The sequence below is a fragment of the Nothoprocta perdicaria genome, unplaced genomic scaffold (genome assembly GCF_003342845.1).
Source record: "Nothoprocta perdicaria isolate Ctin4 unplaced genomic scaffold, notPer1 scaffold_62, whole genome shotgun sequence".
NCBI lineage: Eukaryota > Metazoa > Chordata > Aves > Tinamiformes > Tinamidae > Nothoprocta > Nothoprocta perdicaria.
Window position 1 is genome coordinate 859,788 of NW_020455888.1, and position 25,534 is coordinate 885,321.

At 41.8% G+C, this 25,534-nt stretch overlaps 1 protein-coding gene across 1 annotated transcript in view; it reads right to left on the reverse strand.

Moving 5' to 3' along the window:
- The window catches only part of ATP8A2 (ATPase phospholipid transporting 8A2), a 273,938-nt gene that overhangs the window by 88,836 nt on the left and 159,568 nt on the right, over nt 1-25,534 (reverse strand). Inside the window, exons 27-32 of the mRNA XM_026049801.1 lie at nt 12,324-12,398; nt 9,341-9,463; nt 8,241-8,319; nt 4,911-4,972; nt 4,505-4,561; nt 481-588 (exon numbers count right to left, since the gene is read on the reverse strand). Of these exons, the coding sequence (XP_025905586.1) occupies nt 481-588; nt 4,505-4,561; nt 4,911-4,972; nt 8,241-8,319; nt 9,341-9,463; nt 12,324-12,398 (504 nt within the window). The remainder of the gene's footprint in view (nt 1-480; nt 589-4,504; nt 4,562-4,910; nt 4,973-8,240; nt 8,320-9,340; nt 9,464-12,323; nt 12,399-25,534) is intronic.

A 25,534-nucleotide genomic window follows, 5' to 3' on the forward strand; every position in this document is an offset into this window, starting at 1 on the left:
GGGACCGGTAACAGATCAACTTCCCYTCCACTTCTGCCCGTCTCAAGTTCTTCTCAAGTATATTCTGGTTCATTTTAAGTGGAGGCAGGAACAAAGGAACAATACAAAACCATGATACATAGAGAAAAAAAGCCTATGATTAAAGGAAAAAAATCAATAAAAGAAACCAATGCAKAATTAAAATTTGCGCCTGGTGTTTTGTTAAGCTTAAGAAGTCTTACTAGGAAAGCATTAATTAAAGAGCCAATCTCATTACCAACTAAATGAACAGAGAATTGTCATAARGTAACTACAGGGCATATAACAAGTCTTCAAAATAGAAAGAAAAAAAAAAGGAGCCTTTCTGGAGGGAAGGGAAAGCAAGATCTTTTGTGTTTAAGGTGAAAATAAYGCGTGGGCACTCGTGCTAGGAGGTATCTCCCCTCCACGTGTGTTGCATGTGATGGCGACGCGGCACCGCGCGCGGCCGCCGTTACCAACCTGCCCCAGCATGTCCGGCGCGATGGGAAACACGGACCAGATGGCGGAGTAGACGCCGAAGAAGACGAGCCACAGCAGCATGCTCCCCCACACGGCCAGGTGGCTGAACTGCCGGCGAGGGGAGGAAGAGCAAGAGTCAGTTGCCTTCCTCCCTGCACTTACCGCACAGGCGCTCCTCTGTTCAGCTCGCTGCCGGCCTCGCTCAGGCCCGTCTACTGCACTTGGGCCTAGGCCAGGAGCGTAGGTGGTTTAAACTGCATAAAACAGCTCTCCTCTTTAATCTTCGCCTCCTGACGGGGCAGGCAGATAGGCCTCTCAGCCGATCCGTCTTGCCGCGGGCTCCCAAAACTCATCRGATTTTCCTCAGAGCTCTGCCCGCGCTCGCTGCGCTCCTGGTTCCCATTTTACACGTGCCAGGTTCAACACACGCGTCAAGGTGGGATTTCTCAAAGGCCTGGGTTAAAGTTCAGGCCAAGAAATCCTCCATGTCGGAGTGGCCGCGGAGAGGCCGTGTGCTCCCCTCTCAGAGCTGTCACTGAGGAAGATTCAGTGCTGTGCACCACACCACTTCAGCCACCAGCATCTCCTGAGTCACTTTTCTATTTTTTTTTTCTCAATTTTTCTAAGTGATTTACACATATGCAAGACAATTTACATCTTTGCTGGTTCTTTCAGCTGTAGATTCCCTTGGAATTAGTGGAAGTTGTATCAAAATGGTTGAGCACACCTCCAGCAAAGAGATTGTTCCTTTCAGCTGCATTAAGGGAGGGCAGCTTGTCTGCACGCACAAAATATTTTGCTATTCAAGATGATTTAATCTGTTTGACTTTCACAGTGCAGTGGATGGAATCAGTAATTTCAGTTGCAGCAAGCAACTGAGCTCACTATTGGCGCTAACTTTTTGGTGGCTGGAAACTCCCATCGCTGATGACTTTGGCTCCAATTCAGAGAAGTACCTGCATAAATCTTAATTACTAATTGCAGATGGATATAGAAGCATAGCAAAGAATTTGTGCATTTGTGCCTGTAGTGGACATAGCATCATTTAGTTCTCACCTTTATGCCTTTTATTTGCTCATTTTTCTTTTTTAGTTTTAGATATTATGTCTGAAAAGCATAAAAATGTATAATTGAGTGTGTTTACTATGTTATGCCTGCTGCAAGTTAGACACAAACTTCTGGAAGGGTAGATTGCGCCTTCCCTAGAGGCAGCTGAGTGTCCTTAKCAAGGAGAGTTTTCTTGAGCACAGGCCGTGGTGGGGAAAAGTACATACAAAAAGWGGGAGATGTGAAGTACCAGTGCAGACTGGCAGGTATCAGGGAGCAACTGGCGGCTGTCTTACAGTAGAAGCATTCATACCGCAAAACTCCAAAGAGGAGGGAAAGGGCACTCCCAGGCACTCGCAGAAAGCTGGAATTTTGTTCTGTGCTGACTAATAGGCAAGAGAGTTATGCCCCTTCGTGGAGAAGTGCAGTGGACAGGAAGGGCTGCAAACTTCGTTGCTTAATCTGTTTCACTCAGGAAACCTGACTATGGGTTCCTTCCCTTGCCTTCCCTTTTTCCCTTCCTTTTCTTTTCCCTTTCCTTTTTCCCTTCCTTTCCCTCCTCCCTTCCAATTTAAATGTGAATAAAACTCAGAGCTGGAAAAGACTTTTTAGGTTTTTTTTTTTCTTGCAGTATTTTGGCGTGGGGAAGATTCTTTTAGTCTGATTATCAATGTAAAAAAGCAACAAACCAAACCAAGATTCTGGCTGGGAAAAAGCCCTGCCAAAATGTAAAGTTGTGCTCAGCTCCCCACAAAAAACAAGCACTTGGGAGGCTCTTGAGCTTCTCAGCTCTTGCCCTAACTCAAAGATTTTGCTCTTTTTGTATCTTCCCCTGTTTCTCATGATTGCTGTAGTCATGTCCCTTTGCACAGGCAAAATTCTCCCCCATTAGCAGAGCCTCTGCTTTCCTTGTCCTGCTTGAACTCGTAYCTCACCCCACCGAGCTGTGCACTGTTGATTCCCCACTGAAATATCTGTCCCTCACTCCTGCAGAACCCATGTGCAATGCAGGAGCCTTTCAGAAGTGTTAAATCAATGACAGAGAAAAAAATATCGAGGCTCTCATACATAAAAGCTGGACACACTGCAYGGCTATCCCTGGTGGCCTATTTATCTAAAATAGCTCACAAGATATGGGAAGGCAACGAAGCAAGCTGCAAGCATTATAGAAGAAGCTTCCTGCAGTGCTCCAGATAAGCAACATGTAAGAGCAAGCTGCTCTGCACAGCTCCAATGTGCAGATTTTGTTATGCCTCATGTTATCACCTACCAAAACCATTCTTTCCACACTCCCTTCTGGATAYACTGGGCTCCTCACCCCTTTCAGGCTGCCTTATTTATTTAAGGCTTTCAGTTAAACCCATCACGTTCTCCCAAGTGGCAAAGTGTCCTTCTCACTGTTAAGAACAAATTGCATGTAACCAATCCACTTGATGATGGAAAAGGGGCTTAACTCAATGTTGTACATTTAATACTCTTCAAGTAACCTAAAGATTGTGTGTTGATCCACTCACAGCTGAAACAATAAATGTAACCAACATCGGATTCCAAGATGAAGTGAGTCATTGGCCCAAGTAATGGGACAGGAATTAGAAAAAGATTGACTCTAGACACAGAGATTTTCTGCGCATAACAATATTTCATCCACAGAATTTCAGTGCTAGACAACACTAGGATATACAAAACTTTTGGTAATATGGTACCTTTTCTTTTTTTTTTTTTTTTTTTTAAGAGGAGGGGGTCATAACTACCCCTAATGACTGAAAAGACATTAACTTTCCAGTGAGTGGGAAGCATCATATTAAAAACTGTAACAGAATCTAAAGAGACTCATATGYCTCTATGGCAGAATTAGGCATGTCCTCCTCTAGTGCACAGAGAACTCATTTGCTTTTAAACCCTTTTTCATTTTAAAGTGTTGGTACTCAACATAAAACTTATGTGAAAGTAATAGCAAAAAAAAAAAATCATGAGAGACTGAGGCAGCAAATATTAGCATCTCTCAGTAAATAATCCATACAGATAGCATTTCATCTTTAAAATTCAGAGCAGACACCAGCTCATTAATCTTAAGAATTCCTCTGTGAGGAGCAAAAGACATATATTACAAGTAATAGAAGCAATGAAGTTACAAGATTTCACCAGGCTTTTTCAGGAAACCTGTGGAATGATATGGGACTCCTCAACAGATCTTGGTTGGAGGACAGAGTGTCATAATATGTGGTGAAAATGAGAGGTCAGTAAAGTGTCTCGGAGGTGCTGGAGAAAGAGACTCCACTCAAATCAAGAGGTCAGTGTTTTCAGAGGGGCTGGAGGGAAGGAGCGAGGCCAATGTGCTCAAGAGCCACCAGTGCAGGAAGGTCACCCCTCCTGTACGGTGTCCTGACACCGAGCAGCAACACAGCGCTCCCTCACTGCAAGCAAGCCACTCAAAGCTGGGAATCAACAACGGTTTAACCAACATCTTTTACTTAGTTGGTTTTGAAAGTTCCTAAGCAAAAGTCTCACTCAGTGTCAAGCCAGCTTCTCACTAGCTTTAAAAGAGCTCCTCAAGAGCAGTTGGTTATTTGTGGGCAGCCACCTTGCACTCAGTATTGCATTAACTGCTTTCAAAGATGTTGCTCTTGTGCTTTTTACTCAAGTGATTATACTAGCATGCTGATTTTATACTGGGTTTTCTCCTGTTGATGGCATTATATTGAGGGTAGCCATTCTTAAATTTGAATAGTTGCCAAAATCCTTCTAAGCTTTTCCTCTTTCTGCTTCAGAGAGGCTGCTCTTTRTATCATTTATGTCATATCATTTAACTAGTGTTTATCCCCTCTCTCATCCTGTACCTAGAGAACTTAACGGGTTATTCCTTAAAAGGGAGATGCAACTAAAACACTGCCTCCCCAACTGATACTCCTTTTCCATACTAACATTCTTTGGGGAGAGAGCTACGCTGTTAAATTAAAAGATATTCAGCAGTACTTACTCTAGTCCATGCAGTTGTTTCCAAGCCGGCCTTCAAACAAACAGTAACTACAACATACTGCAAGGAGGAAAAGAAAATAAGAGTGACTCCAGTGCTGGCCCCCTGAAACCCACTGAAACCCATGCCCAACCTCCTCCCTCCACCTAAGGAAGTCCTGTCATTCAGGCACCAACCCAGCCCTGGGGCCCTGGCAAGCATGGGAGAAAGGGCAGAGCAGAAGATATCTGTGGTTTACATTGGCAGAAAGGAAGCAAAAAAGAAAGGGTAAAATACTATGCACACAACATGGATCTGATTTTGCTTTCACTTGTACACTGATATACATCTTTCTGAGAGCATTAAATAAAAACCAACTGTCAAACAATTCTACCACTCAAAGATTACTAGGTTACAAAAGCAAACTTACCGTGTAAACTATATTTCCAACAAATAAATAGTCAATTCCCTGGCCATTTGTGAATACTGCATCTGAAAGAGAGAAAAATGATCCTGTTTGATAAAGCGTTTATCAACGGAACAGATGGGATAACAAGGTAGAGGTTTTGGGAAGACCATGAAACAACAACCAGTCCCAATCTTGAATGTGCAGCATGTCTAAAAGTGCTGTTAAAAGCTAGGAGCTATTGGCAATACGGAGGCTGTGCTAAGCGAGGCCTTTGACACTGCTCGTGCACAGAAAGGCCTGCCAGGCACTAACATAAAAATCATCCTCRAGAGGTGAGCTGTGGCAGTTTCTGTGCCTATCCGCCCCAAACTACTCACTGACATCTCCAAAATACTGCAGTATTTGCAGTTCCTAGGAAGTAAATCCATGGAACAGCAGCTGGGTTGTGGCGACACAGAGCTGAACTAAACGGCGGCCCCAGCAGATTAATCATAAAGGACACATAAGGCCTAAATGATCCGTCTCGATGCTAATGCATCGACTGAGCAGCATGCAGGCTTCCAAAGGCCCTTTCTTCAAGGCAAGTGTGCAGAAGGGTAAGTACACATTAATCTATCATCTCCAAGTGCCAACCTTGGCAATAGTTGAGATGTCTGGGCAGTCGGTGCTGAACAGACGGGGAACCCTGTGACAACTCGCTCGGCAGTGCCACCAACTCAGCAGCTTTCAGGCAGTGCTCAGGCCTGGGCACTACTGCTCTTTTCACAAGTTTTAAGACAACTGCTAGGCAAATACACAAACAGCGAGGATGCAAATGACTTAAGATAAAACCTTGGCCGTGGTCCTAAACACACATTGCCCGGTACAGTGCTTCTACTATTAGCAAACCACTCTGGCAGGTTTATTTGCAAAGCTGGACCTGACACTGTTACAGTGGAGCCATCTACCTATGTAACTGTTCCTGTAAAACAGGTCCCAGGACAGGCGACAGTCTGTCGTGTCTAACAGCTCTCTGTGGTGGCCTGACTTCCACGTAAAGATGCTGTCCAACACACAGGTAAAAAAGACTATAAAATGAGCCCGTGCAGTCACCCCATGCTACGTGTTAAGACTTGCTGCTGTGACTGCATCTCAGGATTGTCACTGAAGAACTGACAGACACACAATATTTACCTGCAGTCGCCAGACCTGTATCTGCACATTTGCTTGTCTTTTCAAGCCAGACTACTGTTAGTCAACAAACTGGTCACTAACAGGGCAACAGGACCTAAATCCTGAGCCAGCTGAGTTGAGAACTAATCCGATTTGTCTCCATTAGGCCAAGTCTTCCTCTGGCATTTTGCGGCCTCTGCCATTTACCACATCGTTACCAAGTAATGCTTCATCACTCACTTTGMCCTCCTGCCCATAGCACTGCTCAATAAGGTGAAGAGCACTAGAGAATCAGGCCTTGCATGTCCAGTGAATCCTGCTGACCTCAGAAGTCTGGGCTTATAAAGAGGCACAGCTAAATACACAGRACTTCTGATGGATCTAGAATAACCTGACTTAATAACTCTACCTTAGTACAACGTCAGGGGGTCCACTCAAGTAATCAAGTAATTTTTCAGTGCAAGCCTCAGATTTTTAAAGTTATGTTTTAATGCAGTGGCTTAATGTATTTTGTGCAATGATCTCCATGACCTTGCACTTTGGGAGGCCAGCAAGGACAGCAATACTGTTAATGAGGACAGCAGGATGTCCAGTGAGCATTCAATTCCCAAACTATACAAGTGCCCATTCATTGCATATATGCACTTCCCTTCCTAAGGAACGGGAGAGGTTAAAGAACATCCCCGGGTGAATGACATGTTTTTGTCTGTGGCACTGAAACCCTTTTGCACTAGGAAATACAAAGAACCTRGGAAATTCAATATTCCTTTCTATGTGGAAAGCAAACTAAGCTACCTACTCAAATCATCTCAGACAGTTAGTTATGGTTTGAGTGGGTGACTCTGACCATTTCCTCAGTGAAATTGTGAGTGCACAATTTATTGAAGAAATTAAATAGTTAGAAAAATATTTTTGGAAGACTAAAGCACAAACAGTAAAACATTAAAAAAAAACCTAGTTTAAAAACATTTTTTTTTAACTGTAACCACTACAGATATGCTAAAACAACTGAAGCAGAATTTAAAGAAAAGCTACTCAAGGTGGACATTTTCCATTAAAACTGAAATAGAACAACTCCTCACCCCCAGAAAAAAACAAGCAGAGGCCAACGAACCAAAAAGCCTCCCTGCCAAACTGAGCAAACAGCTCAAAGGCCACGCAGGGGAGAGGGAGGGTCCCTCTCCTCGCACGCTCTGTCACACAGCGTGTGAAGCTGTCACCAGGGATATGATACTGATGTTTTCCTCAGCCAGGTACAGAGAAACGTGAGCCTGCCTCCCACACAACTATCATCACCACCACCATGGTGCTTTGACATATCATTGTCCATCCTTCCCTCCTCTTCCTGCCTTTCCAGCCCTCCCTAATCCATCCTGGAGCTGAGAAAGTTTTGTTGAAATGGTTATTTTCTTGGAAAGAGTTTCAGTTTTGACAAGTCTGTCTTTTTAGATAAACAGTCTTCTTTCCTCCTGCCCCTTAAAATTACTGATCTGATTAAGTCACATTTCTTGGACAGTAAAATCCCAAAGTAAAATCCAAAAGATTTCCAAGGAGTTTTCCTACCCCACAACACTATACTGGGATTTACTGTCTCTTGCTATACCACTCAGTTAYGTTACCTTCTACAGAAAGCGAGACATAATGAACTCAGTTTGTACAAATAAAATCCTGTTTTCCTAATAGTGCAATCTGGTCTGCTTCCATTCCGACCAATTCAGCTTTCAACAAACTTCAAAAAGTGAAAAAACTTCAAAAGTGAAAACTCTCTATTTTATGCTGCTTTTTAGAGCATGCCATCATTATGTGGGAAAGATCCAACAAGATATAAAGCAAACTGTTGTAATGCAGGTACCGTAAGAACCACTATAAAAACATTATACAATAAAAATTATAGAATTTAACACACTGCAGAAAAAAATATAKGCTTTGGATAGAACACCACTCAGTGTTCAAATAAATAATTTGCAGCTTTGCCAGAAGTCTTCGGGATTGAAGTCACTAGATGAACAAAAATTATTTTAAATAAGTGCAAATTCTGAAAGTCCCTCCCCGACTAGCCAAGTTCAGCAGCTACAACSTATCGGCCCGTCTGTCATCGTGATTTTCTTGGAACTTGTCACGACCTCCAGCTCTGCAAACACATGGGCTCTACTCTGCCTGACCACCGGTGGCTGCCGTAGGAAATAATGAAGCAGTTACCATGCTCCAGCACTTTCAGTGGAAACCAGAAGAGAATGATGGAATGGATCAGGGCATTGATGCAGTGACCCCAGAAAACCTAAGGGAAAACAAACCAAGAAGTCAGTAACGTCCAAAACTCTTGACCTCTTTCTAACTCCCAACAAGCGCTTCATTGTGTAGCTCCGAGGCAGACATAATGTTTTTCCCAAAGTGAAATGCCTCGGCTTCCTCAAGATGTATTTCCTCCTACAATTTCGGCTCTCGCACAAGAAAACATTAGCTCAATTGCCCAGTTTTATTTGAACAAGTTAAAATGTAACGGGCAGGCATACTTGYAATTTCAGATCTTTATCAGAGCACAGCAAACAGATGGAGTCACCTTTCTTTAATTACCTCCAAGAAGGATTTAAAAAGAATAATTTAGTGCCATGAAATGCTATATTTTCTTTTAATGGAGAAATACTTGCTATGTTCTGCAATTCTAAACTTATAGATAAAGCAGTTTTGCACGAGCCAGAGCTTTGCATAATCTATGATTTCCTCCTCCTTCCTCTCTAATCAAAGCAATCTCACTGCTTCTTATTTCTGTGCCTTTTATGGAAAGAACGGAGCGCCAAGTGCTGGTGTTTTCTCCCATTTAAAGACTGAAATGAAATAAAACGTGSTCTTAAAAACTGAAGGGCAAAATAATCCGATTCAAATTTTATTTCCTAAAAGAGCCATAGAAATAGTAAGCCTAATTGTGAAAAGGTCCTCAAGGAGAGAGGGTTATGACAGCTTCTGTATTAAATAAAATCCTGGGAGATTATCTAGCTCCTTTCAAAATGGAAAGTTGGGAATTGAAAATTCATATTCGGATACAAATCTTATTGTGAATCAAAGTTTATGAGTATTTCCGTACCAGTTCAAGCCATACCTGGCAATGCTCATTTATAACCAATTATTTTTTAAAATATAAACCCTTCAAAAAAATGGCAGACAGAACAATCCTGACCTCAATGGCATTATCCTAGTGCAAAGCAGGAGTAACGGTGGGAAATAAGAACTTTYGAGACAGAAAAAGACCCAGAATATAAAAAAAAGATGGTATTTACTGTTAAAGAAATACTTTCCCTTACCCTTGTGTTGAACCCATCTGCATTTTGAGTAATTTTGTATAGCTGTGGAAATCTAAGCATGCTATCTTGAGTACACGATCGCTCAAAAATTCCCAGAGTGAAGGGTGGCAATGCTGTGAAAATCTGCAAAGAAAGCAAATGCTAATTAAAAGCAGCTATTAGTTTTAAGTGGATCTCAGATAATGTTTCAGGCCGGAGACAACAGCAAAATTCCCAGAGACTTCAGTGAAGACGTACTACCAACTTGTATGCTATTTGCCATAATTTTTCCAATGTCCAAACAAGTTCAAACATGAATTTCAGCAATTCGTAACTCTCAATATTGACTTAAGGACAAAGAGGCATGAAAACGAAATCCTGCTCCTAAGCAATTAGCTTGAGCACAAGCAGTTACGCATCGGTAGGTCGTGATGTACAAGCTAATCTGGTCAGGGCAAAGTGCAGGCTGCAGAGGAGAGACAACACGTGCATTTTGGAAAAAGCCTTGTAGGAATTGGTTCAAATATAGCTGCTATTGTAGCCATAATTAAATATATAATATGATTAACTAAGGCTAAGTTTACAGGCAAAGCAAATGTGGCAATGACATTTAAAAGACCTACTGAAAAAGGAAGGAAAAAGTGACTGTCTCGTCACTTTGGGGATTCTCCGGGCAGGCAGGACCCATAGGAACAAATTAAGGACAGCAAAGGGTCTGTGCCCCGGGCTGSCACTCGGATGACCAAGCCTCGGCAGCCTGCCAGGAGAGGCAGCAGGATGCTTTGCCAGAAGCACAGCAAATTACCCTCTGCTGAGCCCYGCTCTGCTGCTCCTAAGTGTTTCCAGGACCTGTGGTAGCTCATTTGGTGCTGGCGGGAGCATCCACGCTTGTCTGCAGGCACAGCGGGCAGCGACACCAGCGTGCGTGTCTGCCTCCCAACCTCCAGCCACTTCCTCTCTATTTATGGCTCGTATTGGAAAAACCATTTTTAATCCAATCTTTTTTTTGGAGCAGTTTGAGAAGCGTTCAGTCAGCAGCTTTGAATTAAGAACTGTTTTTAACTTTTATATCTTTTTTTTTTGCAAAAATTAGGCCTCGGCCCCAAAGAGCAACGAGTTGGCAGCTGGAGAATATAGGCTGAAGAATATATGCTGAAGAGTATACATTCAGCAATGCAAAGGCCTAGATGTTAATGGAAATCAGTAGCTACAACCCTTGGTCCAACTAGGAAAATTCTTCATTTGTTCACCAAATGCTTTACCTGATCACTAAAAAGGCAGCAGTCTCGTGTGGGGACAGAAAACAAGCAGACTTAAAAGACAGCTGGTCCAATATATTCCAGAAAAAGGGATATTCTTTTATGGCATGAGATGCTTTCACAGAAATTTAGGGGTTCCTATGCATCCTGCAGCATTTATATTTGCACTTGAAGTAAATCTTGTACTATTCTTGATGATGAAGCTGAACCTCCAGTGCGAAGCAGTGCAGATGCAGGAGCTGCAGTGCTGCTACRTGCTCCTGCACGCAGCATTTTAATGAGGCTGCTCATGAACTGAAGGCTAATCAGCGTCGGAGACAATGGCAGAACTAAACCCTCAAAAAAACCTAACTTTTCAACTTCTGGGAGCCCCTAATATCCTACCAGAAATTTGATTCTCCATGATTCTATGGGRCCTGTTCTAATTTTGGAAAGTACTGACCTTATAAAATAGGGGTTAATTTCTACCTCACWGATTCTAAAAGACGAGTCTCATCCGTGAGCTTTATGCAGGTTAGGTGGATCCATCAAATCAGGTTTAAAGATATTAGATGCAAATATCTGAACATGAATGACAGAGACTGCGTAACAGTCAGGAAATGAGGGTGAAAAGAATCAAGGGAGTGGAAAATCCCTGAATTAATATCTTTCACAAAGAATATAAAATTCTACGGACTGCGAAGGGTTGTGTCATCATTTTTAAGATTAGAAGAAATGTGACAGAAGTTGAATGTTTCCATTAATACTACTGAGTGACAGAGATAATTTGCTGTCTTCTTCTGTGTTTTCATACATTTGGAATGAGTCTGCTTAAAGGAAAAAAATTAAATTTCCTCCCTCCAAAGAGAAATGCAATGGATTTTTCTTCACACTGCCAAAGTGTCCTAATGGCTTATAAATCCAGACACCAGGCCAGTTATCAGTAGCAACATTACAAAGATAACAGTGTATTGAAAAGACCAACTAAGGTCTACTGCATGCAATGAAACACAGCCCCAGACACCCTCYAAGCCGGGACTGATTAAAAGCAACTGCATGGCACAGAGTGGCACCATGCAAGGCACAGCTAAAACCTGAACACAGTCCTGGGCTAAAACATCCTGCTGTCGGTTCAAGTGATGGCAGCTGGTGACACAGTGACACAGCTTCCAGTTCTGGCACTGCTCAGTCAACGCCAGCTTTCTGCCACAGTTCCCTGAGCATCTAMTGGTTATAGGGTCAGAGAAGAGAAGGAAGCTTTACTATTTATTAATCGTATAGAAACAAATGCTTCCAGATGTTTCTCCATGGACTCAAAATCATAGGGATTGTAAAATACTACTTAAAAAAAAATAGTGATTACAATTTGGTACATATTTTTAAGCACGAACAATCAGCAAATGATGAATGGCTAGTTCATCAGACTGATGAACTGCTGATTCAATTTCAGCACCTGAAAGGTATTTTTGAAGATGAAGTCTAAAGAACWAAATCTACAGAATTGTCTAAAATAGAAAGAATTTCATCAAAGAGTATTAGGACAAACAGGTGTATTTTTGAGGCACTTGCCCAATGTCTTATTTATTTCTGAAAAAAGGAACAGTTCAAAGTCTTTTTCTGTAACCCAGGCTGGACTAAAATGGCATTTCATAAATGGGCTCACCTTTTCTGACACACATCCAGGTGGCTGCCTATGAGAAATGAATGGCACAGACACAACAAAATGACACACAGGTTCTGAATCACAAGATGCAGCACTTACTTACCACATTATACAGACCAATGCACCACCGCTCAAATAAGATCTGCCCAGAAAATCCATTAACGAAAGCAAACCAAAGCTGAAACAAAGACAGACAAGTTACATGGAGACTTAATTCACTATGGCACTAAATTTTTCCATTTGCAGCAGAGGAGAAGGATGTGGAACACAGGCCACCATCTGGAGACAGCTGCTTGTCATGCTCTAAAAATAATTATCAGCAGTGACAGGCAGTTATTCTCTTTTAAAGGCTTACATTTTAAATACTGCCAGAGTACTGCTTATTTAAATTAAAATACTGAGGTGATGGAGCAATTTGCTGTATTTGCACCATTACTCTAACAGAAAAAAAGGCCTCAAACAATTTCCAAAGTCTGACTGCTGGCAAATTAATGTGCCTGAAGCCAGAAGCTAACCTAGTTTCCATCACAGCTGGCAAAGGCTAACATTTTCAAGGTGAGCATGTTCTGATGGATGCTGTGTTTGACTTGTGTCCTGTTCTACAGTCCCCTAATTACAGCGGTACCGATTATCAACTACATAATTATATAACAACTTTGTTATCCGAATGACATAACTATAATTATTAAATAACAAACATTGCCCAAAGAGACTGAGGAGCCTCCATCCTTTTCCAAGGTTTGAAAACTCAATGGACAAGCCCTGAGGGCTGACCCTACCTTGTGCAGGAGGTTGGATTAGGTGGTTGGATTTGTGCTGGGATAACAGGAGCTGGCTGTATATAGTACCACCATGTTACGTTGGAGTAGGTAAACTTCACTCGGAGTTTCCTTAGGCAGAGTCTGTTTTTACCTCCCCTACATTCTTATAGCATCTTTTTGAGGTACTAATGGCTTTACTAGGTCAGAACTAACTTTCTTTCTCAGTCACTGGGCTCTGAAAGAGGCTTCGGAAAGAATATAGGAAAGAAGGGAAAGAATTATCTTTTTTTTCCAAGTAAATTTGAAACTGAAAAGATTAGCATGGACTTCCGGCAACAGGCTCTATTTGAACCACTATGTTGAACAGACACCACAGAACTTCTATGAATTTGTGACCCTTTTTGAATTCACTTATAATTTGGTGTTCCACACGGCTCCATGGCAATTAGCTCCACATTGTAATTCAATGTTGCATGGAGGGAAAAAAAAGCATGTTTCCTTTCCCTAACCAACCCAAATTTAATGTTTTTGCATTGCTTTTACTTTAAGGTTAGTCAAGTAGGTCTCCCCTGGTCTCCTCCCTGATCCCCCCCCAAAATAGCACAGAGTAACTCGGAAGGAGGACAAGAACAAAGAACAAGACTGCATGAAGCCCTGCAGCTGTTTTCGTGGGTAGAATATCTAAACAGACCAGCAAGGAACAGGGACAACTTCGGGGAAGATCCAGTTACAAGACTGACAAAAATAACATTAATAATAGAGAATAGCTGGTCTGTCACTGAGAGAAGAAGGAGATTTGGAGGCTATAAAAAAGAAAAGGTGAAATGTTTTCAAGCAGCATGTGGTTCATCTATGGAATTCCCTCACGAAGATGCCAAGGATTCAAGAAACAGTTTGAAAATACTGTGGAATAAAAGCTGGAGACCCGAAGAGAAATTCCAGAGAGCTGCCATGGCTCCCAGGAGCTCCCAGGAGTTGGACATCAGCTTAGCTGAACCCTTCTTCTGTCCATCTACACCTGCTCTTAAATCTACTATATCAATATATCATTTAAGCTCTCACTGTTTAGCTAGAGATGCAACAGTGATACTGAACTCAGTTTATTTGCTTATAAATACGCCTTGCCCGGTAGGCTATTTAGACTACAACGTTTTTTCAGCTTTTGGCTGAACTTCTTTTAATGGCAAGAATTTATTCACTTCACCTTACACGATCCTGAGGTTTGTGCTCTTCTGCACCTGCTGTCCTTCTTCCARCCTGTAGTTTAAGTGTCCTAACTTATAGCTCTTCTAAAGTGCCAGCAACCTCGGTCACTTTTCATTCAGCTGAAATGCGTCATCTTGTATAAGCTCCCCAAATTTCCCCAGTTCCTAATAAACCTAAATTCCTCTTTCCGTCATGTTTCGTCAATCATGCATGAATTCAACTCAAATAAGCAGGATTAAATGCTTATCCCTTCGGTTCTGTCGAAAAAGAAAAAGGACAAGAGAAAACCACATGCTACCTCCTCACTCTTTGTCAGCACTTCAACTAGATCAACATTTGGAGCGGTCACTACTCTCCAAATCTCACCCTTAGGCCCCAATTAATGACCCAAAGCAGCCCACTACCCTGCCTCACTCTCACACTTTGAGCAACCAGCCAAACTCCTTAAATAAAACATACCAGTACATCCKAAAGAAACTGAGGCCCCAGAAAGGAAAACACAACTGATTTGGGCATTTCAGACAGGGAATTTGAGAGCTGCTTTTAAGAGGACATAGAGATTCAAGCAAGCAGACTCCCAGACATGTAGCAATGATGGCAAAGGAGCAGTTGTCATCTCCTGGCTTCTTGCAGTCCACCACAGCCATGGAAGAGGGCAATAATCCCAGAAAATAAGCTAGGAGCTTGTCTGTCTAGCTGCAAACCTCATCCCTGGTGTGAGACCACAACATCTCCCTAATGCTCTTCTCGGTGTCCTACTGATATATTCTCCTTATTTCAAGGCTAAGATTAGCTAGGCAAGAGGAAGCAGTCAGAAACATAAAACATTCTGCTATTTAAAAATACGTAGTTAGACTAGATTTTCTTTTGCTGTTATCCATGCAGGTAAAAACTGGAGGTGAACATAGTGCAAATGCTGACACAAATCTGCTTGTGAGACAAACTGGAAGCAGGGGACAAAAGCTGGGGCGGTTCTGAGGCACTGAAGAAAGTTACAGTTCTKCTTGGCTTTTCCCAGAGATTCCCATTATCAGACGCCACTCAAGAGGAAGAATTTGTCGAGCACTTCCTTAATATCTTAATACCAAGAGCAACAATCCAGAAACGCTGCGCAAAGTACACAAACACATTTATTTTGCATTTAACACAGGCCATAAATCGTCACGCTTAGTTTAAGCCTCAGTCATTTGTGGACAGCGCACGTTATTATTTGAGGTCAGTGAGGCAAAAAAAAGAGGGAAAAAAGCCTCCCCTTGAATTAATCCTGTTAATGAGAGGCACTAAATGCAGGAGAAGCTGCGGCAGCCGGGCTGGGCCCGACGGGTGAGCCGGGAGCCCCTGCCAAGTCTGCTGGGCCTGCCAAGCTCCAGGGGACGCGGGCTCGACTGCAGCGCTGCTACGAACCAACGCACCCAAAGTTATTAAACTGCTTCCCCGGGCTGGAAAAAAGAAACTTTCTTTTCGTTTTAACTATTACCTGGCTGCCAAAAAGCTGGACTAGCTTATTTGTAACTCAGCAACAAAATATGTGGGTTTTTTCTCCAAAGGAACACAGGCTGTCCAACTTAAACACCAAGTAGTTCAGGCCTAAGTCTGACTCCTGGGCTGACATATTCCTACCCTTCAGCAGAGCTGATATTGTGAAGGCCTGAAACCAGCAGCTATCTGTTGTACACTGAGAAAGCTCAACATGTTTGCAAGCTGAGAAACAGCCCCTGTTTCCTGCCTTCAAGCGTGGCAGCGTTTTGTGAATAGGAAACCCCACTACTGCAGGAGTCGGTGCCAGACGCCATGTGACACTTCAGCACTGGAGAGAGGGAAAAAGAGAACAAAAACCAGAACAAAACCACCCAGCACAGACTTCTGCCTCCTTCCAGAGGTCAACAGCAGTGAGCAGATGCTAATTCTTGCTTGGTACCGGCTTGRGCTGCAGGCAAATGCAGGATCTGGAGGTAAAACAGCCTCATGCTGACATTACTCAGGACTGTGCAGTCCATCCACCTGATTGGAGTGTGTTTTGAGAAGAGAACAAGTATTATTTTCAAAAAAAAAAAAAAAAAATCTGCACTTGAGTAAGTTCGAAGGCATTTTTAATTGCATTTTTGCTTCATACAATTACTGCAATATTAATGTTTGAAATAGTAGGAACTAATTTATTTAAGTGCTCTAAGGCACTGGGATAGCAAACCATCCATTCTAAATGTGTATATTTATGATGTCTTGATAATAGACAGCTTAACGAGTACTAGAAATGTTTTCCCAATTCCGCTACAGGGCACAGAGAGCTAATGTAGTCAGGGTATCAACAACCGCCACAGGCACCAATTACAGCCAGACGGGATGCCTTTACTATTCAGAAACGAGTTAAATTCTCGAAATATCCTCTCTCAGCACACACATTTTGCACGCTTTTACCAAATATGCTCATTTACAGTTTGCCTAATAAAGCAGATTTACACATTTACTATGCAGTTCATTAATAATGTATCCTGATTAAAAACCTCTTCTTGCGGATGTCTCTCTCAGCGCAAGGCTCTTATTCCTGCTCAAATGCACACAATCTGGAAATAATCCCTTCATTAGAGTRTGCCCGGCACCAATTCCATCATATAGGCAGAGAGCCTTAGTAATAAGATTTGAAGAGTAGACCTGGCTGCCTGAGACTCACTTACCTGGCAAAGAATATTTCCCTGACTCTTAATTCCACTCCCTCCCTCTTATTTATTAACTGTTTGTTGAAAAGTAATCTACATTTCTCTTTTTATATAAAAAAAAGATTTTTTCCAGGCCTATGCACCCCAAACAAGCATATGTTTAAGCTTAAAATCATCTCTAATTTTCTGTGCTAACAGTAATCATTTTTAAAGTTTCATGGTGCTTTAATTGCACAGCCCCCCCCCCCCCCMCACACACACACACAACTATGTATTTACTGCAAAGTTGCTTAGATAAAATATCAAGCACAGGGATATCAAGCACAGGAAGAGGCTGCCCAGGGAGGCTGTGGAGTCTCCTTCTCTGGAGATCTTCCAAGGGCTGCCACCCTGTGCCCCGTGCTCTGGGTGTCCCTGCTGCAGCAGGGGGTTGGACTRGATGATCCCTAGAGTTCCCTTCCAACCTCCATCATTCCGTGACTGTGATCAAAGCAACCAATGCAGCAGAGGTTTCCTGCTTTTAAACACTAATTTATTAAATAACCCTGAGCAGCTGTTATTTCTACCGCTGACTATAAATACATAGTTTCAGCATTCTAAAACATGGRGATTTATCAGTTTCATCTTTCCCTGCTTATACAAGAGGCATATGCAGAAAATTTTCCTCCTCATACACATTTCCATGCTTTTCTTTCCCAACTACACAACTGTCCATCCCTCCTCAAAAGCACATATAACATGAAGCAAAGTGCCTTACTACAGAACGGAGAGGGGCAGGAAAGGCAAGAGAAGTATGATCCTATGGCGATACAGATTAGGGATTTGTACAGCTTAAATCCTCTGAATAATTCTTTTGACTTTTAAATCTAGCATGAACTAGTGATCCTCTCAAGTTGTTCTTCCTCAGTGGTTGCCACTAGATTAAATAAATAAATAAATAAATAAATAAATAAATCTTTTGTACTATCAAGTAATAAAATAAAAAGATTTGAGCACTGTGGAAAGATACCATGCTGACATATAACTATGTGGTACACATTGGAGGATGTAGCCCGTAAGGCCTGAAAAGATTCCCTCTTTCCTCATCCTTTGGCCCTAATATACTGGCCATCAAGCTAATAGAAGAACATAGCAGGACACACTGGACCTATCCAGCACAGAACCCAGTTTCTTCAAAACAGGGTGTAATTTCCTGATGTTTTCTGGTGTTTAGGTTACAGACATTTACTGAGTATATCAAATCAAACCTTTAATATTCATGCCACCGCAACTCCTTACAGCTCTCTGCTTGGTTTTGTTCTAATTTGGCTTTTTTTTACCTTATGAAACTGAGCACAGAGAGAGTGGGATATTTCTCCATCTCTTGGTGAGAAGAGCTTCAGGAATTTGCCCTTCTCCAGCACTGTCATCGTTGTTAGAAGCAAAGCTAGGGTACAAGATCAGAGATGGCTGGTGTGGCCAAAGGACATACAACCCTGCCAAAAGTCGGGGCCAAACCCACCTACCCCTCACATTTCCTCTGTGCAAATGGAGCSAGCTTTATTCTGCGTTATCCATCCTTTTCTCACTTTCCTTGGGTATAGGAAAAGTTGTCCTGTGCTGCGACTTCCATGGCGCAAAAGCCAACATGGCGCCACACCCAGGCCCGAGGCCTGACCGTGGCAGAGGGGACATCCCTGGATCCCTTCGCTGCCACCTCCACCCATGCAGCTGTGGGGCRGGGGGGTCCTCTGGCTCGCATGGGAACACAAACCACCTTCTTCCCCCCAAATTTGCCTGATCCGTTTTCCTAACTATCCTTGTCCACCAGCACATGGCCGTGGAAGGCTGAAGCACAGCRTGGTGCTATGAAGAGCTCGCTACATATTAACGAGGTCCTGCTGCACCTCCTCAGCGCTCAGTCATTCCTGGCAACTTCCACAACTGCATAATTGACCCACAYGTCGCATGAAAAGCTAGGGACATGTTTTTACACAGTATTAAATGACTTGCTGGCTTCTCTGAAGCGAAGCAGTGTTTTTAGCCAATGATAAAATGACAGAAGGGCTTTAGATTATTTCAGTCTGTTCTCTGTTGCTGAAATGGCTAAAAAAAGGCCTATGTTCAAAGCAGTATCTGAAATAGAAAATCAGGGAATTAGCTGAAAACAAAGACAAGATCGCTAACCTAGTAAAGGCAACAAGGGGGCAGATGATTATAATTTTCTCTAGAAAAGATCAACAGGCCAGCAAGTCTAGTGCTGGATGTATAAAGAGAAGGAAAGCCATCAAAAATACAGCTCCATGACCGAATCACAGTCACAATACCCATTAAAAGTGGGGGTAAAACCACCAAAATTATTCTACACATGGGGTGTACACTAAAGACCCACTGCAGCCTGTATAAAGACAATCACCCCTGAACTGTACAGGACAACATATTTCAGTGTTTCATTCAGAAACTAAAATACATGAGGACCAGTAAGTGTTAATACAATTGCAGCTACAAAAACTCAACCACAAGGTGCAAAAGACTGTGATTGGAAGGGGAAATTGTAAAAAAAGCAAAGTAAAATAAAAACAATAAATATATATAAACAAACCAAAACAAACAAAAAAGACCCACCCCATCAGACAAAAATCCAAACYCTCCACCCCACTAAATATCTGCACTGGGCCCCCACAGCCCTGCGAGGCTCTAACTCAGTGAGACCCAGTGCTGGGCTCGACCTGGCCCCACTTGAACTGAAGTCAATTTACTGATAACTGAGACTTGGGCTGTGGTTTGGGGGACAGCAAGGACAGACTTGAAGGACTATCGCGAGCCAAAGTAATGTGGCAAGACTGCAGCAGATCCAGTAATTAACAATGACCAGGGAACAGCTGATGGATAAAGAAATCCAAAGAATATATTGGGATTTGTGATTTCACTTTTCTGTGAACTACACTGTGTGCTTTCAGCAGGCCAAGTGACACCTAAGTTAAAAGAAAATTACCACTATATACTCTCCTCTCTTGGCCAAATTCTTTAAGACAATCTCAATTTTCATACGCTGCCTCAAAAAGGCCTGTGCAGTATTCTGAGAAGATTCAGCCCTGTTCTACAGGACAGTTTCCCTCCTCACCTTTATTTGCAGATGCCCCTTATGCTGTACTCAAAAATGCAGGTTCACAGGTCTTGTATTTCTTGCCATCACATAAAGGAACCCTTCTGCAGAGCTGCTGAATGACGTCTGTAGGAGCAGCACTGTAGCAAGGTCATTTTAGGTCTGGAAAAGCAGCCCCCATGGGATTCCCTATTATGGCTACGCAAACTGCCAGTTTCCTTTCGCAAGTCTCAGTTTCCCCCCCTCCTCCCTGTGAAATAAAATTCAGTCTGTGTAACCCTTAGATTAAGCCGCTTTTCCAGGAAGTTTACATAAAGTTTTCTGACGGCTTGGAACCCAAGGAAAATGGCAAAATTTGTGACGGAAAAGCCAGGCCACTAACGAAACTGCAGCTCATCTYGTGTCGCACTGACAATAATAAAGCTTTACAGTGGAAATCCCAAGAGCAGCCCGTGTTTCTCATTACCCACCGCCCCATTAGCACTGCAGCACCGAGACAACGCTCGAGCTGGSAACTCCAAGGTCACACGATGCGATTTGAAAAGCTGCCTGGCACCTATTGTCTTACATTTGCTCTACTTTTATTTATTGATACAACCATTTTCTTGGTAGATTGGGCATAATATAAAATATCGTCTCCCCATTTTCATTTTTAAAAMGGTTGTTTTTAAACATGCAATTTCTACCCAAACTGTTCCAAGACTTGSTAACACAGCATCTCTTCTGCTCTCCTTGCCACTCCTACTATGCCAAAAGCATATGCAATATTGGTAAATTAAATCTGATGTTTTTTTTCTTTATGTGCTGGCAAAAGCTAAAAGACTTACATCTTAAATATATCTTTTGCCAAAATATGCAGCACACTGTAAGCACATGCAATCATTTCATTGGCAAAATACATATTGATGTATTTCTCACTATAAAGAAATAATGTTTGAACTTTCAGGAAGAGGTTAGCTTTCTTTCACTGCAACACATACGAAGAAATTTTTAGTGGACTTTTAAACTGGGTGATGTGTCTTCTGAGAGCCGTGTACAAAGAAAATTAAAATATTTAGAAAAAAAGCATTTTAGAGGAGAAAACCTAGAAGCTCACAAATAGAAATGCAGTCACATGATTTGTACTAGTTAGTCCAAATCTACAAGACTTCATTAGGTGGCTTTGTATAGTGTTTATTGTGTTGCATAGTATGACCAACTATACCAAGGAGGCAAGCTTGGGTCAGGGACATGCCCTCTAGTTTCCATAGGGTGTTTCTTTTCTTTTGTTTTGTTTTGAAAAAAAAGTTTCACAAAAAACTTGCTAGACTATGTGACTAGGCACCAGGAACATCCCCAGTGACATCTGAGGTTAGGCTTCTAGGAATGACAGCCCTGTCTAGGCTCAGGGCACTACCACAGGACTTTACTTGGTCTTGGTGGAAGAGCGGGGTTCTAGGTACCATATAAGTCCCTTCTCGTCCCCCAGCAGCAGCCCTGTTTCAGAACTACATTCATACGTGAACACCACCTAAAGAGTGCAAGAAAGGGGCATAAATGAGTTGCTGTTTGCAAGCCAGTTGAATTGAATGTGTATGAACGAATACTGAATTCCTCTTAATGCATTCTTAGGACAGTGAGTTTCTCAAAACACAGCAAAATTTCCAGAAAACATTGTTCTCTAGGAAGGCTACACATTATATGAAAATAGGCTAAACTAAATCATATAGGGTTTTTTCACRCTAGTGCACTGTCACCACATTTCTATATAGGAACAGTGTACTTGTTGAGAAAAGTAGTCATCTCCGTGGCTCAGAATGTAGTATTAAAAATCTGAGGTGAGACACTCTAAGATCTTTTAAAGAATTAGCATAGGACATGCTGTAAAATGAAAGGAACCAGGCTGAAATATTCAAGGAAATATCCAGAATAACAGGCAGCCTGGGAAGACTTATGTTCAGTCATCTGCASTTTCTTTTCTCCTTGTAAGTGTGGGGGAGACCTCCCGCTAAGCTCCGGTTTACTAGGGAAACTGCTGTCYTGCAGGAGTGCCTCAGCTTCCAGAAGACCTTCCAGAAGAGGCAGATTTGCTAGTTCTGCATAAGAATATCAGGACAGTCTTACCTATTCAGGCCACTGGATCATTCACCCAGTTGTCCATCTTGAACATTAMGCACATGTCAGCACCTCAGAAACAGTACAAACTGTGCAGTTTCCACAAACGAAACCAGTAATTCAGTAATTGCAAACATCCAGCTTCAGGGATTTCCCAAGCCACTTGTGCCTTGTCTTATTTGCAACGGCTTTGATTCTTGGAGTTTTTCCTGTTTCTTCATATGGCCATGTAAACCTCCTGCAACACAAGGCCCTTTGACAAAGGTACTGGTAAGGTTGAAAGAGCAAACTCAAGCTAGCCTCTGCATGAAGCAGAAAGCTAGTACAGCAGTTGAGTTGACAGACTTTAAAATTAGTGCTTTTTTATTCTTTTGGATCTTCCTGACTAACAGGAGGAATGAACACTATAAACAGGACCCTAGTGAGTCAACAAGGTTGAGGGACTGACTCTCCTCAAGCAGGAACAACTCTGCCAACCGATTAACAAGCAATATTGAGGAGCCAACTTGGCTCACAAACAGATGTTAACTGGCCCTTTCTAGAGCCAAGGGCTGGTGACCGACATATCTGAGCTATATAGTGCCATCCCTTGTCATTTACAGATGTCTTGAGATGCAAAGGCAAGGAAAGAAAAAAAATGCTTGCTCTAAACAATGCTGCTAAGAGATAAGAGTGAAAGTCTTAATCCAAACATCAGAAAGATTTCTCTGACAGCAGAAATGCTGAAGCTATGAGGCATATTTCATTGCATATGGCCCACAGCTAGACTGAAATTTGGTACTTTTGTGCCCAGGCTGTCCTTCAAGCTATCTTGGCAGGCTTTGTATCCTCAAATAATCTCTTGCCCTGTCCTGTATCTACAGCATGGACCCTCAGTAATGTTATAAATACAGACCTCTTCTTTTGGCACTTAAAAATCTTTAAAAAAGCAAAATTTAGTCTATTTGGTCTTGTATTTGGCCCCATGTACAAAGGGCTGCAAGACAGTCAACGTCAKTTCCTAGGGCTGCTCCTAACAGTGAGCAACATGGAAGCACAGGCTTCCAAACCTTTCTCTCTAAGATAATCAAGAAATACAGTGTGTCCCTTGCTCCCCAAAAGACACTGGAGCCCCATCTGGAAATAAAGAATAGAAACAATCCTGTTTATTGCATGTGGCTCTCCAAACCCCCAGTCACTCAAGAACACTTTCTTGAAAATAATCATTTCAACTCCAAACAGGATATTACAACAGACACTGATTTAATGTTTCATTTAAGACCATGTCTTCCATGCTGGAGCCCAACAATCAACTACATTAATTTAAAACGCAATTTTTAAGCTTGCAGAACAAACTACCCAGCCTATCATTTCAGTTTAAATCAGGCTTAGAGCACTCCCAGAACATTTGGAACTAATTTAAGTGGATTTACAATCACATCACAGTTAAACCACTGTAACTTCCTCATGTAGGCAACCTCATATGGCAGGCAAGTGAATATTTGTTTATAGTTTGGATGACTGTATGAGGAGAAAAAGGATGTCAGAAGTAGCCTTTGCTTTGCTGCTTGGGGATTTCAGCACTGAAAGGTTGAAAGGTGGGGGAAAAGCTTATTATTTTGCTTACACTCTGCAAATACTAGAAAAACACCTTAAAACCACTTTACCCCTACCATCTGCCTCAGTGGCTAAGTGTTACAACCGCAGATCCTTGCACTTCTACAAATGCCCAGAATTTTACAAATAGGCACTTCTGGCCTTAGGAACTCAAGATTTTTTTCATGTAAATTATCAAATAAAATTAATGCTTTCRATTTCAAGCTTTTCATTTTACTCAATAAATCCCAGAAATGCTACCCAATACTTTCTCATTATCAGAGTTTTAACATTGTAGTAATTTAAAAAGAGGATGAATGGCTGCTTCCATCAGTCATCTTGGCATTCAGGTGCTTTTTCCTCTGTCAATGCCGAGAAGAGAAGGAAAGCTCTAGCCTCAGGCCTGCCGTATGTATGATATAGCTAAYTCCTGGGCTGAACATCCATCACAAGGGACTGACCTTAGAGGAGTTGATTCTTGGCTCCTTCGTCATTCCCAGGGAGCTCTGCTCTACCTTCAGTATCTTTCTTGTGTTAGGTTGCCTCATGAACACATGTTCCTTTTGCTCAGACACTACAGTGCCCATTTTGAAGACTACTAAGTATTTTCTTCTTGAGGGGAAGAGGATCTGACAATCCTGAATTTGTCTGAAAATCTGACAATTTTCTAAAATCAAAGTGATACCAGCTGGGCTTTAGCCATCTCAATTACCCTGTGATCAACCTGCCCTCTTTGCGTGGGGTCAAAATATTTTTCACGTTGCTGAAACAGAGCTCACATTATTTCAACCTGCAGCTGAAAGGTCCCAGCCTGGTCCAGGAGCTCCCTTACGTGTCYGGACTCCGGGCTCAGACACCAACAAGCAGACCACACACGCACGAGAAGACAAGTTACTATATTCTGTAAGGGCTTTTAGCTTCTGCCCCGTGTTAAAGATGCAATGAATATCAACAAGCAGATTTTTTTAAAAAAGAGAGGGGTTACGAGGGCTATTGGTATAGGTATTTTTTTCATAGCAAGGGTGACTCCCTGAAGAACTGTTTATATGAATATTTCTGAGTATTAAGGAACCCTGAGCTATCCTGAATGAAGAACAAAGTAACAAACCTGTACAGCAAATAGAGAAGACATATTTTATATGGCAAGTTTATGGTATGGTATATTTACTCATATTATTGAACTATAAATTAACTTGTATCCATTCTTATGGATGAATCTGCACGTTTAATTACTTTCAGAACAAAATGTCATCCTCAAAACAGCTGTTAGTTTTCCCAATTAACAGAAGAGAATTTAAAAAAGATTACAGTTTTTAATTTATACTCCAAAAGTCAGTATCAAGTTCTCTCCARTAAGATGCAGCCTATGGAAAAGTTTCTTGGCTTTGTATGCAGATGTTAAAAACATATGAAGGTTCCTTCTAATACAGCACAGAACTTCTCTGCACTACACTTCGAGACACTACCAACAACTTCAATATTTTACAAAGATTAACCATGTCTTGAAGAAAATCTAGTGCTGAAAAATAAATTATAACTTGGCTACCTTAAAAAAAAGTCGTGACTTTTTGCAAGTTTGCTCTTGTGCCTGACGCTGTTCCTGATATACCCACCTGCCAAAGGTCATTAGCAAGATTTGTTTCTTAGATTGCTCTGCATGCACTGCAGTCAGCTTGCCAAAACTACAAATATTAATGGCAAGCTGCTAGATTGCAGTGTTCCAAGAAGCCACAGAAAACATTTATTTAAGTAGAACAAGCAGCTCATCTTTTCATTATTGCATTTTTAGGAATTCCTCCCACATTTACTCAAGATTTCTGAGGAAAAAAAAATCTTTTCAAATGTATAAGATACATGAAGCAGTGATTCAAACTACAGTATAGTAGTCACTAGATGACTGACTTACATTTCTAGAATTCTTAAAATAACCTGTTAACTA